We start from the raw sequence: 17,955 nt of genomic DNA on the forward strand, positions 1-17,955 counted from the left end.
ACGTTAAGTTTTTTCACTCCAAAGCGAAAACGCATTCTCAGTCATAAGGTCATTCTCGACGTCACCGGCGGTTTATGTGTTTAACGCGCGGCAGACTTAAAGAAAATAATATAACACTATATAGACTAGGTATATCTTATAGATTGAGGAGAGCGGGGAAAAGAAATTCCTACGATGTATCGCTATTATATACCTACTTCTCCTCTTAGTAAATCTTCTCAATGCCTTAGTTAAAAGTCACTAATCGATCTGAATATATAGGTGCAACTTTGTATACACTGTTGGTTTACACATTTGTAGGACGTCGCTACCCCTTGAATTCACCAATCGTCGAAAAGTAGTAAGAACATTTAGTATCAAGACATGTATGTTGTACATATAAACTATATTGTATTATGTTTTCATACTTTACTGATATATCTAACGTTAAAATTGAAATTAAAACTTTTGAGGGACTCACCTTTGGTCGACGTTTGATGGGCGTTGTTGAGTTTTTGATCGCTGTTCAACGCCCTGGAAAAGTGTTCATCTACCACGTTGGCAACGTCACCGGTATAGTGGGTGAACACCACGCAATTTACAGACACGTATTGCGCGTGTGCGGCGGCACGCCTATCCCCACGCGTTCTTGAGTCGTCCTGCACGTTGTCCTCGTCCTCATCCATTTCAGTGCGAACATCTACAAAAAAAACAATACCAAGCACCAAAAAACATAAATAAAAACTGTCTTTGAGAGTAAAAAAAAATAAAACTTTTTAAATCCATCATCATAATCTGTTCATTATGTCTCATTTTCCGTTTTCGTCTTAATTCCGTTAACGACATAAACAACAAGGAAAAAACTGTTTAAAACTATCCCTCTTTTGAATACATTACCACCTCGTTAAGTCACCGTGGACTGAATTACAATTCGGTATAAAACTTCTGAAAAAGGAGGATTTATGTACCACAATTATGCATTGTATATTATAAAATAATGTTTATTAAGACGCCTCTGTGTTTTGCAAGACAACAGAGCAGATTAATCTCAATATCACGATGATAAAGCATCCTTGGGCACTTTAATTGAAGAGGATGCTTTAGGGCGATGAATATTGTCTTTGTGAACGCTTCTAAGTGTTTTAAGGATATTTACGTATACATCATGCTTTGTTTAAGAGCTGAATTATATAGCTTAAATATTTTTTTTAAACTACAAAACATCCTACTACTTTAAAACATTTTCAAAAATAAACACCTACCTAATTAGTTATAGGTGAACATTTATAAATTCTAAAGTATAATTTTTTTTTTAAATTAAATTTAGTTTAGTTGTATAGTACTTAGATGGTTGGTTATAAATACATGAATTACATGAATGAAAATATGAATTCACAAATGCATACCTATTAATAAGATAGATCATATGATATTACGTAATACAAGCTAATCACTAATATCAGTGTCTAAAATAATATTAAATATTAAAGTTATATCTTCAAGTAGGTATGCATGTATATTTAAATATATAATTAAGTTAGAAGTTACATTATTTTTATAAACCTTAAGAATACGAGTTTTATGAAAATATAAATTACATTTACTTGAAGCCTAATATTATCTTTTATGTAATATGTTATATATTATGAAACGGGGCTGCAAGTATTATATACTTACTAAAGCGATGTATAGCGAATTAGCGACTGCTAAAACAATCGATATGCATGACTTGTTGGGATATCGGAGTAGTGTACAAGGTATGTTTAATCGCAAACGCATACATCATTCTTTTACAGTCTGCATGAACTGTTTGATAAGAAAATAGTTTTTTTTAATTGTTTTAACAGTTATGAAAAATACAAACAGCTCGTACACCGTAATATAGTAATTGATTTCACGGGATATAATAAATTTATATATATATATACATTTTAGATTTCTTTATTGAGTCGTTATAAATCGATAAACATTTTATTATCAATAGCTATACCTAGTCTATAATAGAGTGATATTAAGAGAGAACATATTGTTAATACAGTGCATTAATTATTTTGATCAGTAGCTTTTAACTTAAACAATGGATTGTTTAGCTGAAAAACTTAAAATATAGTTATACATATCCAAAACGTGTAATAAATGTGCATAATAGTTATACTTATTTTATTTTTTACTCTTACATTGGCCTTATAAGTTTGTTGATGAACTGACCATCAACTTTTAATCATTTTATCACAGCTTATATATTTTGCTTTTATGAATCTTTTTATACAAATTATAGGATTATAATATTATAACCAATTTATAAATAAATACCTAACGATTTTTACTTTGTAGTTTGTACACAGCAATGCCACTTTATCCGTGTATTTCGAGACTTCCAACATTGCACAAAAGTTAATTATTATAATGCAGTTTTATCATATCATTACCGTCTCTGGATGTGTCTTCTTCTTTGTGTACCACCGAAACACTATTGGCAGTGGCCGGAGAGGATGCAGGGCTGGCAATGCCACCAACAGGGCCCACACTGGATGCTCCGGATCCGACGCTGCTGTGATGTGAGTCGGTATGATCTGCAATGGTTGTCCATCTGTTCGCCGGTGAATCTCCGCCGCCAATCGGTGAAGATGTGGACGCTTGTTGGTGAGTTTCCAATGCTCTTAACTGTAAACAAATGCGTAATTTTAATAATGCAATATTATATATTATATTTATCATTATACAGGTAGGTAATTTATATGATTATTAAAATATACTGTATATTCTTGACAATCAGAAGTAACGCTAAATATTATAGCTGTATATGACCTTGGTCGTCAGTATGGTGAAATTATTTTTTAACTATGTGTTACAGTGCTAAGAACAGATAGTAAAGCAATATTAGATCGAGATATAATCATATTTATCATTTAACGATATGTAATAATATAGGTAATAAGTAATAATAATTATTGTTTTTAAATCTACTATTATAAAATCAATACTATTGACTACGTATATACGTGTTGATTGGATAAAGTATTCGATTATCCACCTCTGCGGCTTAGTCTTTTAGACTAATGATGGCCAATTAATATTAGTTATTATTATTACACAACGCAAATCGAACGAGTGCTAAGAAACCGGTTGAGTGTAAAGGACACGAGGATTAAAAAAAGTGGTAGCCCGAACTTTTTTCTTCCGAAAAACATCAATTGTCTTATCATCATATTACCTTTCGTATAATATAACAGTCTATTGTAGAAAGAATATATAAAATAAAAAGGAAAAAACAATAATAAAAGAATGAAAAAACCTAAACAAGAATAAATTGTAAGATGGACCAGATACAGTATAGGAATGCAGAGTCGGGTCGGACTTAAAAGAGCATTCCTCGTGTCCCGCGGCACACACCGGCTGCCTCTGATGACCATAAATCAACATGGATACATACCTGTATATACTTATAACACAGTATTTGTACGTACACTAAACTTTACAGCGAGTAGTAATTTTTTATACTTTTTTTGTACAAATAGTATATTTTTTTTTCATCTCTCCTATACACCGGATCCCGTTACATGGTAACACATACACAACAATATTGTTGATTTAAATATAAGATTTAAAATACGATTTTCCACGTTTTATAAGGGAACAGGCGAGAATTTCCACGAATATGGTATTATTATTATGACAACGAGTATAATATTATTATGTCTCGGTTTGGTTTTTCTTTTTAATAAGGGCGCCGCTACGACACGGTAGCACGGAGATATGGAATCCCACTCATCTCAGCCATTCCAATTTGTTCATTACAACTTGGTCCATATAAAAATATTTCAAATGTTTCTTTCGTGTACATCACGTTATAATATGCACTTGAATATTTATTTCACGTCCACTCGTTGTGTTCTCCCTACAATATGAGCCTGAAGAAATATTTTCACACGACCTTTAGAACTATATCGAACTCCCAAAATAGAATCAAAGGTATAAACTTTGTTATTCTTTGTAATAAAACACAGTATTATACTGCGATAACTTTATATTAATGATTTAATTGTAACTAAAAGAGTTATTTTTTCATGTGCTGTATGCATAGGTACTAAATAAATAATATTATCCCATACAGGGTGATTGATTTATCAAAGAACACTCATTATTTAAAAAAGTTTTGATTTCATATTCCAAAGCAGAATATTTTTCTAAGTATTTTGATTCATAAAAATCGAATTTAGGACGAGTAGTTTATGAGTTATAACGTTATAAGTATTTAAAGTTTAGACAAGCGGAGTAGTAGACAAATATTTTGAGGGGTAACCCCGTACCACTCCACTCTGCCAATTTAAACTTTAAATACTTATAACTCATAAATTACTCGTCCTAAATTCGATTTTTATGAATCAAAATACTTAGAAAAATATTCTGCTTTGGAATATGAAATCAAAACTCTATGATGTCATTCAAAAAAGTAAAAAACATAAAAAATGCTAAGGATAAAAAATATTTAAAAATATAATTTTTTTAATAAAAACGTTGGTTTTTTAACAACTCGAAACTATGTAAAAAAATATTTTGAAAAAAGTAAATACTATTTTAAATAATGAGTGTTCTTTGATAAATCAATCACCCTGTATGACCAACATATAGTAATATTATAATAATTAATATATATCTACTTAATAAATAGTATCTATTATTACATAATAGATATACCATATGATATTATATTAAACTAAATCATCTATAAAATTGTATTAGATATTGTTGAGAGCATTTACCATTCAACAACGAGACTAGGGATATCCTGGGTGTATAGCAAATCAGAACTTACCATATTTTCATTAACATATTTTGTATATAATCGTAAGTTAAAATCTTAAATTATAATTACTGATAACACTTTCTATCTCAAGTAACAATATATTGAAACAGAGCATTATTACTCAATACAATCACGTATCAAGAAGGTTGTCAACGGCAAATAATACGCCGATACCTGCGCGTGTCGTATAAATTTTCCCTTAGCAATAATATTATCCTATTTATTCAACATGCTACAAATAATTCACAACCGTCACAGACAAATTTTAACGTAAATATTTTATTGAATAAACTTGTTTTTATTTCCACCCTAAATGTATTCTTATCATCACATTATGATATTATTAATTAATTAATTATTAAAACTCGTTTTAATATTTATTGATATATAGGTACGTCTAAATAAATTATGAAAACGCGTCTCTGTCTATAATATATATATATATTGTCTGTGCCTTATAAATTAATAACGTACAAACTTACATTCAGTAAATTGCATTGAGATTTGTCAGTTTTCATATTAGAGTGAATGACTTACCTATTCGTTGTTATATATATGTAAACTTAATTAAGTAAAAAAAAACATTTTAGGATAGGCCAATGTTTTATGCTTAGTATAACCATTCTATATACATTACGATTAAAATGTAAATACAGAATTTAAAATTGATATAAATTCAGAAATATTTCTACATATTTAAGTTATTATCACGGTCATTATAGTATTGCAAATTTTAATCTACTCACCTAGATACCTATACCTATATATAATTCCTCACAATTAATAATTTTTGTTCTTTCCACATCTTTAAATTCTAGTAGGTATCTATGTCAAATTTCTAATCTATACATATTAAGGGGAAATTATGAAAAACTTTTCATTACAAGACCAGCTATAATAATACAAAATGTATCTGCAGTAGGTATAGATATCCACTGTGCTCATGAAGTCATGAGCAGAATCTTAAGTAAAAAAAACAACTTAATAAATTTGACTTAGTGAATTAGTAGGTAGTAAGTACCTATACCTACTTCCTAATAGTGATGTAAATAACTGGGTACCTTATTATTCTATGTCATATTCAATGTAATTGCTAAGTAGTAATTACTTATAAAGAAGAGTACAAGCTGTATTTGAATGATAAATAATATAATATATATAATTATATATTATGCTTTACTGATGTTAACGAACCCAAATCGGTATATAATATTTATTATATTAGTTAGGTTTCCATCTCTAATTAAATACTGATTTTAAACATCTTTTATAATGCTACTTTAAACATTCATTGCATAAAATACTTTTTTTTAAATGTATGTTTTAAATTAAAATTTTACTGAAAAAAATACTGCTAAAAAAACTCATTTAAGTATAATATTAATTTGTCTAGCGATACTTGGTGATACGGAACTTATATGACATAATACTGCATAATATACGAATATATTGTATAATGATAAATTCGATAAATTAGGTTTGTAAATATTATTAAATAAATAAGAGTTCTAATAAACATTCTATTTACTTATACTTACCTATGTTGTACAATAGCATTTGGATTTTGTTAATAATTGTCAATAGCACGTATTTTTGTTGAAGGATAATAGCACTTGTTAACATGTATCAAATTTAATCGACAGACATTAACTAGCATCTTTCTCTCTCTATCTGTGTTGGATTTAAAAAGACAAGTTTTCCAAAACAACCGGTTCCCAGTTTATATGCTATACAGTATATGAATACCTACATCAAAAATAGGTAATGATCAACCAAGAAAACGATTTTATAAAGCGTGCTCAACTAAACCCATAAAGAAGTAGAAATCATGTACATACAATATATATATTTAATTATTATTATATCGCGTTTGATTAGATCTGTGTGTTTACTGTCAGGACGTGTTTGAAATATAATAATAATGTATCTATACCACTTCATACTATACTGAGTAGCTGCAGCGGGAACACGTGCTACAATGATCCACGTTATTATTGAGAATAATTTTAAAAGTTCAACAGTATAAATTACTTCTCTGTCAAAGTCTTGTACAATAAAATATTTTTCAAGCATTATGAGGTCGTTAGTTTATGAATATAAAAACAAACATGTTTATTCATTTTTAACTCACAGGGGCAAATACCAATAAATGTATACTATACCTAAGTAGGTAGTATATTGTGCTTGATTGTCCTTGTATAAATGTATGTTAAATTTTAAATTGTTAAATGTTGATAATTTTCGAGTAATCAAATTATAAATATGTTGTGCAGCATACCTTAAATAGGTTTCTTATTTTTATTTGTTACGATGCATTCAAAAGCAATTATGTAGAAATCATTAAGGTAAATAAATTATTAAAGAAATACTACAAAATTAAAAATTATTCTGAAATAAAAGTTATGTAATTTTAAAAAACCAAGGCAAAATAAAAAAGGATGAAAAAAATTTCATAGTTCTAAATAAAATTATGATTTAATTATACCTCTTGATTAAGTATATATTATATTATATATAATTAAGTAATAAAAGATCCAAACGTTACACCAAGCCGTATTTGTTACTATAGAACATTTCGCTGTTGTAAAATTAAAAATGTATTATGAGAATGTAACAGTATTGTTATTCGTGTTAGATATATACCTATCTGTTTATTTGTGAGACTTACAAAAATATTGAAACCCATGGATTGGATCTTAGATAAATTCAACCAAAAATAACCAAAATATTTAATGCCTAAAGCCCTAAACAAATCAAATAATAATTTAAACAATCGATTTTTATTGCTATCTAAACCAAAATTGTCTAAAATTAATACACAATAGCTATTGTTTTCGCAATAATAAAATGTATAGTATCTTTCATAAAACATCGTGGATGAATTGAAAATATTCCTATTTTGATAACGATAGAATGTCAATGAATTGTCCACAAATCACAAATAAAAATTTTACAGTGCATATTTTAAATTTTAAATGCATATAAATCGTTTTTCCCTGCAACTTAAATTACCTATACTACCTTATTTTTTCCGGGACTCAACTTACCTACTATCTATTTTTCTCCGGGACTCAATTTACCGAGTTAGGGTCATTTGGGACTCAATTTACCAACCCTGGTCAATATAACAAGGCGAGTAGTCAATTTTCAAAAGTCGATTGATGGAAGTAATATCAAAATATTTTTTATTTTATTATTTGCAATGGTTAATGAAAATTATTTATATGTATTTATCAGTTGAATACAATGAATGCTTTAAAAAAATAACAAAATGAAAAATGTATTTTTACTAGATATACAACTGTGCATGCATATATAAAAAGCTATCCAAATACGATGTAAATTAATTACTCCTAATAATAAATGGAAAATAATCAACTTGTAAAGCTGGAGTTCGGTACAGGTAAAACTATCAGGATGAGCATAATATAGATTAAATAAAAATGTATATTATTAAATGGTATAATGCAAATTATTAAAGAACTTATAATCAATATAGTTCATTCACTAAAACTGTATTATGATATTTATTATTTAATGGAAGTGGTTAAATTTTTACCGTAACACGGTAATAAATAATACACACTGTATAGTGTATACAGTTATGAGGTTAAAACTTAAGACTCAATTTTACAAATAATACTAAATATCCTAAAAATTGAAATATCGTATTATATAGACTGTGATCCAAATTAAATTATATCAATTAACATATTATTCCTAACAAATACTGAAATACCTATGATGATTGTTTAAACATTATTTGATTGATTAAGGAAACAATATTTTTTATTTATTTTATTTTATTTATTTCTAAAAATTAAAATAGTAAATATCAGAGTACAATAAAAAATATTGTATTGTTTTATGTATTTATACTGCAATATAAACTTATCCACCTTTTTTCACAACTGATACCTACTAACATTTACCTACTTGCGAATTTGACTCAATGTTTAGTATTTTACACATTATATACAGACCCCCCGGATAGTGCAATACAAATTTAAACAATTGAAACAAACATTTTTATCTACATAATTACAATATCATAGAAAATACTTATGGTAATAAATTATTTTATTTTACCCATTAATAGTTATTTCTTATTTGATTAAAATTTCAGCATGTAATGTAGTCTTTCATTTGAAGAAATGGATATTAAATAGCAAATAGCATACATAACTTATATTATATCTCCATAAAAGTTGTATAGCTAAAAATATGTATAATTCTTTAAATGCAATATTAGGTACTATATATAGTAATATAAATTACAATAGCTTAGACGAAGGTATTTACATTTTGTTTTAAAATTGTCTAACCGTCTAATATAAAATATATTCTACTATAATGCCTATTATCTAAACTATATATTTTTCGTGAGAATTTACGATTTTAAAAACAGAATTATGTTTCAAAAATAAATTTGGATTATTTATATTTATTGAGTGAGTAACAGGCACGTACACAGGGGGATGTTTTGGGTGGTAAAACAACCCCCGAAATATTTGGTTTTTGTATGGTTATTTACTTATTCTATTTCAATTTTGATTGTCTTATTATATTTTGATAAACAGGTATAATATTACATCGTGTTTGTGAAAAACTAGCTAGAGCAGAATTGAAATGTAATACTAAGAAATTAAAATAATTTATTTAATATAGAAGTTAATTGTAAGGATATTCTTAAAATAGTGTCTAAAAATACACGAATATTAGATTTTTTTTATTGAATTGTTTATGCACTATCAATGTTTGTATTTAAAATAATATCATAGATAATTTTCATGGAAAAAAATCGTATGTTTATTAAAAAAAAAGATCTACTTATCAACAACTAATTTTCAAAGAACCCCCCAAAATTTTTTTCTGAGTACGTCACTGGTGAGTAAGTACCTCAAAATACGAATTCGGAATTTATATAAATTATAAAGTTCAATAAACTTTTGTGAAATATTGATAAATAACAATTTTTATATTTGTTGTGGCCTTAGAATTGATAAAACTTGTAAATTGTAATTTTTTTTTATACTTACCTACATTAATCAATAAAAACAATTTTAGTATTCGGTGAAAATTAAAAAAAAAAAATTAAGGTAACCACATAGAGATAATAAAATTTAAATTTAAATATGCAGGGCTTGTGCTAATTACAATATAAACACAATACAAAATACAAATATACATACTACCTATATCTGAAATAGTATTGCCATTTATTAGTTATTATTCATCAAATTCTTGGTTATTAGTTATTAACTACCAGCAGCTATTACTTAGATATTATTACTACATTAGTAGGAACCATTCAATTACATATTTTTATTCGTTTTAGTTAGGTATAGACCGAACAGTACGATTTTTAAAATGAACCGAACAGCTAATTCGTTATTAAATTAGGTTCGAACAAACTGAAAGTTGAGAAAATAATCGAACCGAACCAATGCCTAATATATATAACTATAATTTATTTTATTTAATAGCAATATTTATTTATACCTGATTTATTTTTCATTTTGATGACTAAATATTAACTTTGCATAATAAGATGCAGTTATGTGAAACAAATGAAAACAATAAAAATAAATTACGTTTATAGAATAAGTTAGAATACGTAAGAGGATGCCACATGCTGTGTTGTCTTAGTTTTACAAACATTTAATGTAGTTATTTATATTAAAAGATCAATTTGACTTATTATCGAAACTAAAAGTAAAAATTTAAAATAGGTATTATCTATTTAATAATTTTAGTATTTTTTTTCTATATTGTGATTTTTAAGCAAGATATGAGTATGTGAAATATAACGATTTGAAAATGCTCATATTTTCCTTTGAAACTTAAATATAGAAACAAAATCTGACATAAGACAACTGCAGATACAATTCTTACCTATATGTATATAATAGGTAATAGATCAATTCAATATAACACATCGAATTAAAACATGCACTTGGAATTACTTAACGTAAATTTTCCACCTATATGGTGTGTATAGTTTTATAAGATAGTGACAATACATTATTCTTCTTAAAAACATTTTTGATTTTTCGATTTGATTACCTATGAATATAAATAGGTATCCATATTTATGAATGATTCAATTCAATGCTGGTTCAAAATGCAGGTTCTATTTAGATTCGATTTGCTCTAATCAACGTTCAGGACATCACTATAATTTTAGGTATGATTGAATTTCACCACGATTCTTATAAAATATAAAAGTTAAATTAAAATTCCAATACCGGATTGTCGTCATCAAATGTAATAAAATAAAATATGGATTTAGAGCTATTTTTCCTTGTATTACTTTAATATACCTATATGTTTATATGATTATGTGTAATAAAGAACGAGATAAACTATTGAATAATTTATTTGATTAAACTTTGATTTGAAAAGTAGATTATAGTTATTATTTGTAAATGAAAATAAAAGGTTGGATCTTAAATATAATTGACCTACCTATGAATAATAATTTATTGATAAACGACTGAAAAACATCACCCACCCCGCCCCTTTGGTATATGGTAAGACCCGTCCTTGGGCTTAAACAACCTAACTATATTACTAACTATATTTAGGGTGGTAGTAGGTACCTATATAAATATTCATTAGTCAGCGATACCTATATGCATATACAATATAATATTACATTAACATTAACATTTTACTATTGCAGTTCCTAGTTTCCTATATCTATACTTACTCAAACACAAAAAAAAGTATTGATTGGTGTCAGATGAACATAATTCTATCATGGTGGGTGAGGTATACTTTTAAAATCTAAAGGTATGATCTTTAGTTATACTATGGCGGTATTTTAGAAATACATGATAGTAAAGTCTTGGTAGTTGGTACTTAAACTTTATTAAGTTAACTATACATAAATATTAAATCAAGCGACGTTCCGCGAATATTTGACTCATATACACAATACCTTAAAAACTTAACCAATTTACATGTACCTATTATTTTTGTTGTATTTTCTCCTGTATACATTTACAAAATTACACTTTAACATAAAATAAAAATCCTAATTTGTATTATCTACCTACATCAAAAATGCCAAGATGAAACAGGCTTAAATTAGGAAATAAACGGTGGCGACGCTGTCGGCGTAATGCGCAAGCAGTTCCGACAGCGTCGTCGATATCACGAAAAAAAGAAAAAGACTTAAATTAGGAAAATTATAGCTACAATGATTTTATCAACAACCTATGTGTATAACGAATAGAAATGGGATGTCCACATATGTGCATGAGTCACGGATACGATAGAACTATAGGAACTTACTTCACCAAATAGATATTCTAAAAATACCTGACTTTTTTTACACATTGATTGTATTGTTCAATGGTAAAGGCAGCAGAAATGTAGGATAATATTAAATCTTTAATTCTGTTAGTAACCATAATAATTAATATATGCATTTAAAAAATAAATACACATATATGCTAATGAACAATTTATTGATTAGTAAGTAAAATATAGAAAAATATAGTGTAGGATGTGAGTAGGTAATGAGTACTATGCTAATAAGTAATAACTAACGAGCATTGGCATAGGTGTAGTGTGATGAATTTATCAGAGTAAGTATGGTAAAGCCTATTATATGTTTTTGATACTCAGCAACATATATATTTCAAAAATGTAAGGAATGAAAGGCTAAACAAAATTCCAAGAGATCTAGTCTTATAGACACACTAGACACCTCAATTCTACGCCTATAAGTATTGGTAGTATTTGGAGGTTTGGTCCCTAACACAAAATTGTCTTAGTCCTAGACGTCCTAGTTTATCATTTCCATGAAAATGATGATCCCTAAGTATTATATTGAAGGCGCCTGCAGATATAATCTAATTGTATGTTACCAGATTTCCTGGTGTATATTATAGTTAGGTGAGTGACAATATTATGAGTTATGACTTACCCGATCATATTGGTGAGTGAACGGCGCGAAGTGATGATGCGGCGCCCTAGTAGGCGGAGCGGTCGTGCTCGAAGACCTCTGGTACAGATACGGATAATACGCCTGATACATAACCTCTGTGCAGCTCATAGTCCGCACTCGACGCGCGCCCGACACATTTATTTATAATATCGCGTATAGATCAAAAACAGTTCCAACAAGCACGCACAACAACCACTGCGTACCTATAATATATTACAGTAATACGAAGATAAACTCGCGATTTAAATATCAAAACCAAAAAACCGCTGGAACGTTGTACCTTCGTAACTTAAAAAATTATATATTTTATACTGGTATATTCATGCTGTATATTATGTTTGACAAAGGTAGCGGCAGCGACGACGATGTGAAATCAGCGCAATCACTGTAGATACAGTAAATCCGTAAAAAATCACTCACTTCGATGAATTGGAAAAACAGGACAAATAAACAATACGGCGATTGTTAAAAACGATTTTGTACAACACAAAAATATGTAATAATATTAATACTTAAAAAAATCACAACGACGACTCGATATAGTATGATATACGCGGTGCACAGATGCGTATATGTGAGCGTGAGCGCGGGGACTGCGGTCTTCGGTGACGGTCGACGTCGAGGAGAGTTCCGTCGCCTCGTGCGGCGCCCGCGTACCGTCGCCACTGTCGTCGGAAAGGCTTGGTTATTCAGCGCCCCCTCGACACGCCCACCACGCCGACCAATCGCTGTCGGCGGTCCATCCGTCGGTTCGTCCGTTTGTCGGTGAGTCCGGTCGGCCGGACCCGTAGGGTACAGACAAGGTCGCTGCGCAACCCTCCGCCATGCAACCGTGCCGCACCACCACTATACGATCGTCACGGATTAAATATTATGATATTGTTGCATTATAATATTAAAGCACTCCGTGTTATAATTTATTATATCCCGAAACCATAGAAAATCACAACATTTTCCTGATCTCAAATAATAAAAAGGTTCTTGGTTATTAAAGTTACTATAAATTACTTATTTAATATGTACCTACCTTATTTTTATGATCAATAAAATGTTGACTGTTTTTATTATTAAAATTTCAAAAAATTCTCAATAGCTTCAGCCGTCTGAAGATTTTCATTTGAAAACCTAAACTTTAGATTATTTATAATTGTATCAGTATAATTAGAAAATAAATATAGTACAACAGTATTATAGATAGGTACGCCTCAAATTCCAATATGCTTCAATTGATATTTGATTCTGACATATAGGTAGGTATATCTTGTTTATATTGGTACTATTATCTCTAGAACTGACGTACTTAGACAGTTAGACCTAAACTTTGGTTGGGGGGGGGGGGTTAATTTTTTAATTAACATTTTGGATAACGTGACATCTGAATATAACAAAACATATCTTACATTTTGATAGATTACAATTTTTTATTTGTGATATTATTTTTAATTGACAAAATGACATGATGTGATAATAAATAAATATGTAATTATTACTAAACCATACGTATAAAACAATAAAATTATAAATCAAAAATAAATAATAATATAATAATTAAGATATTTTTTTTTAAACATTAAACAACCTTTTAAAAACTTTTTAATGGTGTTGTCGAAGCGAAAATGATAAAAACACTTCGTATATACATAACGATTGAAAAATATGATGCATTATTAAATGGAGTCAAAGAATCAAAGTCTGTCAATGATTACCTAATAATTATCATTATCGGCAACTTTAACAGTTTAATATTGCAGGTGGAAAAGAAAAATGATTTCCGATGAAATGCGTTACTAGGTATATATAATATTATGTTCGCTTTACTGATTTGTATCAAATTATTCATTACAAGCTCCAAATATTTCAATAGGTCACGCTCACAGAGGTAGATATTGTATCACGTGTTATATTTTCAACAGCAACTATACAAAAATGTTAATACTGAGATCTGAGGCTATAAATATTTATTTAAAATTATGTAACCCATGTATCGAAAAAAAAAAAGAAAAACACAGTGTGCCAAAAAAAGGTCTAACCTTTCGTAAACGGTATTCGAACAGTTGACACTTGATAGGTACCTAGCGATTACGATTTTAAAATTAAACACTGGGGGCCTATTCTCAAAGGCATCGAAAGCAGTGGTCGAATAAAACTGTTCGATTGTGAATATTCGATCATTAATATTTATTCGACACATTATATTCGATCAATCGTATTCTGAAACAACTATCGAATATTGAATGTCGAATATTATTTTATTCGATATACTTTTCGATTATCGAATAAAACCATTGTTTTGTCCATGTAATTTTCAGTTGTTATCACAAATTGATTGCTGATAAAAAATTTAATTTAAAATTTAAAATTTGTTTGACACTGTGACGTGCTTACTAGTTACTTAGTGTTTACTATTACTATTTAGTTTTTTATTTGTCTACTGCAAGTATATTAAGTATAACCATAATATAACTATGAGTACTGAGAAAAAAGTTAAAGGCAAGTCCGTCACTCTGGCGCAGAAGGAATGTCTTGTGGATTTTATAGAGATGCATCGAGAGTTAACAAAAGGGAAGTTTAGCACAAATTTCACCCACAAGAATGCCCAACATCTTTGGCAAAAAATAACGTTAGATTTAAATTCAATGATAGGTGCAACAAAAACTCCAGAAAAATGAAGAAAAGTAACTTTCATTTCAATTGTGACAAATTTTTAGATATACTAATTACTAATACTAAATACTTTTTTTAACATCCATTAGACTTGGACTGATATGAAATGTAATGCCAAGACTAAAAGTGTTGGACTTAAAAAAAGTATTTCTAAAACTGGTGGAGGTAGTTATGAGCAAGAAAACACACTAGCACCGATAGAGGAAAAGATTACTGAAATAATAGGAGAAGTACCCATTTTTGGACAACCACATACAATTGAACCGACTGTTAATTTTGACGGTTATGAATTTTTAGTTGATTCTGAAAATAGCAGTATTTTACAGTAAGAATTAAAAATGATAAATTATTGTTATTAGATTTTTCTTATTGAAAAAATAATATCTCATCAATACATAATGACTTCTTGTTTACAAATACAATATTAATTATAAAATCATAAGATCTAAAAGGTATATATATATTATATATATTGTATAGGCCATTAGTAAAATCTGCTTATGATAATGTACATGGAGAAGAATTATTCACTGATGATTTACCATCACCAATTGAGTCATCATCATCTAAAATACTGGAAAATTTACAGCCATCATTAAATGCGTTTGCATCTAAGCCCATAGAAATGTAATATCTATAAAATTTTTTTAGGTTCAATATTTATTTTTTTAAATCTTTACATTTAGATCCAAAAATATTGTTATTGACAACACTAGCAATTTTATTAATCAAGACAAAATAATTATTGAAGAACCTGTTAAATTATCTGTTAAAAAAAGGTAAGCATACCCCATTTATAAGAAAACTTCCTTGAAAAGTTTATTTATTTCATACAAAATTGTTTTGTTGATATCCATGTTAAATGACTCGAATATTTCTAAATTTGTTGTTAGTTTTGCATACAATTAATTATTTAACTGGTACACAATTCAACTTCTTTCTAGTAAGCTTGATATATTTCAAAAATCTGCTGATGCTTCTATGCAATTGCATTATGCCAGTGAAGAGAGAAATGGAATTCTTAAATCATATTATACAGCAAAGTTAAATCTCTTAGAAAGAATCGTTATAGCAAAAGAAAAGAAAGTTGCTTTAATGGAGGCTAATAGTAAATTTAAAGAATGATTAATATTGAAAAAAAAATGTTATTTGCCATATTATTAATTGTACCTACCTAAGTATTATTTTTATTTTGTTTTTAAAATTTTATATAGCTGGTTATTGCTTATTTATAATTAATATGTTACTTGATTTTTAGTATTTCAGTTAAATATTATAAAATATTATTCCATGTTAGTTTGAATGTAAAAGTAAAAAAGTAATTTGTTACTAACTTTTATAAAAATTAGTTACCTAATACTCAATTATATTTTTAGGATACAAATAAATGAACAAAGATTTAATTTTTTATGTTTATGTTTATTTTTATTTTTATTTTGTGATACAATAAAAAATAATATTTTGTTGAAGTTTGAGTTATTCATTTTTATAATAACAATTAGGTAATTGATAATTGGTAATTGAATAATTCTCTAAATGTAAAAATATGAATCTATCATTAGCTGTTGCATACGTTTTCCTGCCATAAGTTCTGAATTAATACGATTTGTATTTGGATCATTTGGAGCTGCATAATTATTTAAAAGTCCTAAATCATTTTCACAATACTCATCATTATTATCGATTTGAGGTAGATTGTTGATTATGCAAATATTGTGTAATATAGTGCAAGCATTAATTATACTAGAAGCTTTTTCTGGTTTGTAGTGGAGTACTCTATGTTTAAGTAAACATCTAAAAAAATATAATATGTATTAAAAGTTTATAGGTAGGCAGGTAGTTCTAGAGTAAATATAGAGTAATACTTAAATCTCATTTTAAGAACACCATTACACCGTTCTATAATTGATCTCGTTCTACAAAACCAAGTATTATATCTAGCTTCCGTGCTATTTGGTAGATATTCACTTAACGGTGTCAATAGCCACGGTCTCAAACCATATCCAGAGTCCCCTATTTTAAAAAGTAAATCAACAATTACTAATAATTACATTTATAGTACTTATGTAATCAATAATTTAAATTAAATGTACCCAATAAAAAACAAGATGTATGTCCGATGGAATGCAAATGTTTCAACAATCCTAACACAGGACTAAGACGCCAAATATGGCTATCATGAGTACTTCCCGGAAATTTTGCACATACATTTAAGATTTTCAGGTTTGAATCGCAAATCTTATTAAACATAGTATAAATTGTATACTATATAATATTATTTATTCAAACTTATAAGATTAAAAATATTCATTTATTCTTTTTAATTTTGTATGAATAAAATTGAAATGGGTATTTATTAAATTTCAAAATGTATAATATTATATATTTAAAATTACCAGTTGTGTATTAATGCTGTGGTAGCCTTTTCGATTAACGTATACATGTTCAGGATAAACGGGATCATTTAAATTGGGCGGTACAATAGCAATATGAGTTCCATCAATGACACCAATTACTCCTGGTATTCCAAATTTTTCATAGAAACTTA

General features: G+C 28.0%; 2 protein-coding genes across 3 annotated transcripts in view; one reads left to right on the forward strand and one right to left on the reverse strand.

Annotated features, from left to right (window-relative positions):
• The window catches only part of vg (transcription factor vestigial), a 35,013-nt gene extending 21,652 nt beyond the window's left edge, over positions 1 to 13,361 (reverse strand). The window contains exons 1-3 of one of the 2 annotated variants that reach the window (XM_089220570.1): positions 12,723 to 13,361; positions 2,409 to 2,643; positions 461 to 679 (exon numbers count right to left, since the gene is read on the reverse strand). In XM_089220570.1, coding sequence (XP_089076696.1) covers positions 461 to 679; positions 2,409 to 2,643; positions 12,723 to 12,851 — 583 coding nt within the window. In that variant the 5' untranslated portion in view covers positions 12,852 to 13,361. The remainder of the gene's footprint in view (positions 1 to 460; positions 680 to 2,408; positions 2,644 to 12,722) is intronic. The other variant, XM_015511703.2, reaches the window with a different exon arrangement.
• Positions 13,362 to 14,997: 1,636 nt separating this feature from the next.
• Positions 14,998 to 16,876, forward strand: LOC149058766 (uncharacterized). The gene is made up of 5 exons (XM_089220703.1): positions 14,998 to 15,418; positions 15,497 to 15,732; positions 15,888 to 16,034; positions 16,094 to 16,186; positions 16,352 to 16,876. Exons 2-5 carry the CDS (start codon positions 15,509 to 15,511, stop codon positions 16,530 to 16,532), a joined length of 645 nt encoding a protein of 214 aa, XP_089076829.1. The 5' UTR covers positions 14,998 to 15,418; positions 15,497 to 15,508; the 3' UTR covers positions 16,533 to 16,876.
• The last annotated feature ends 1,079 nt before the right edge of the window (positions 16,877 to 17,955 follow it).

This window comes from Diuraphis noxia, unplaced genomic scaffold, assembly GCF_037042655.1.
Source record: "Diuraphis noxia isolate RWA-SAM2 unplaced genomic scaffold, SU_Dnox_SAM2 contig0002, whole genome shotgun sequence".
NCBI classification, from domain to species: Eukaryota; Metazoa; Arthropoda; class Insecta; order Hemiptera; family Aphididae; genus Diuraphis; species Diuraphis noxia.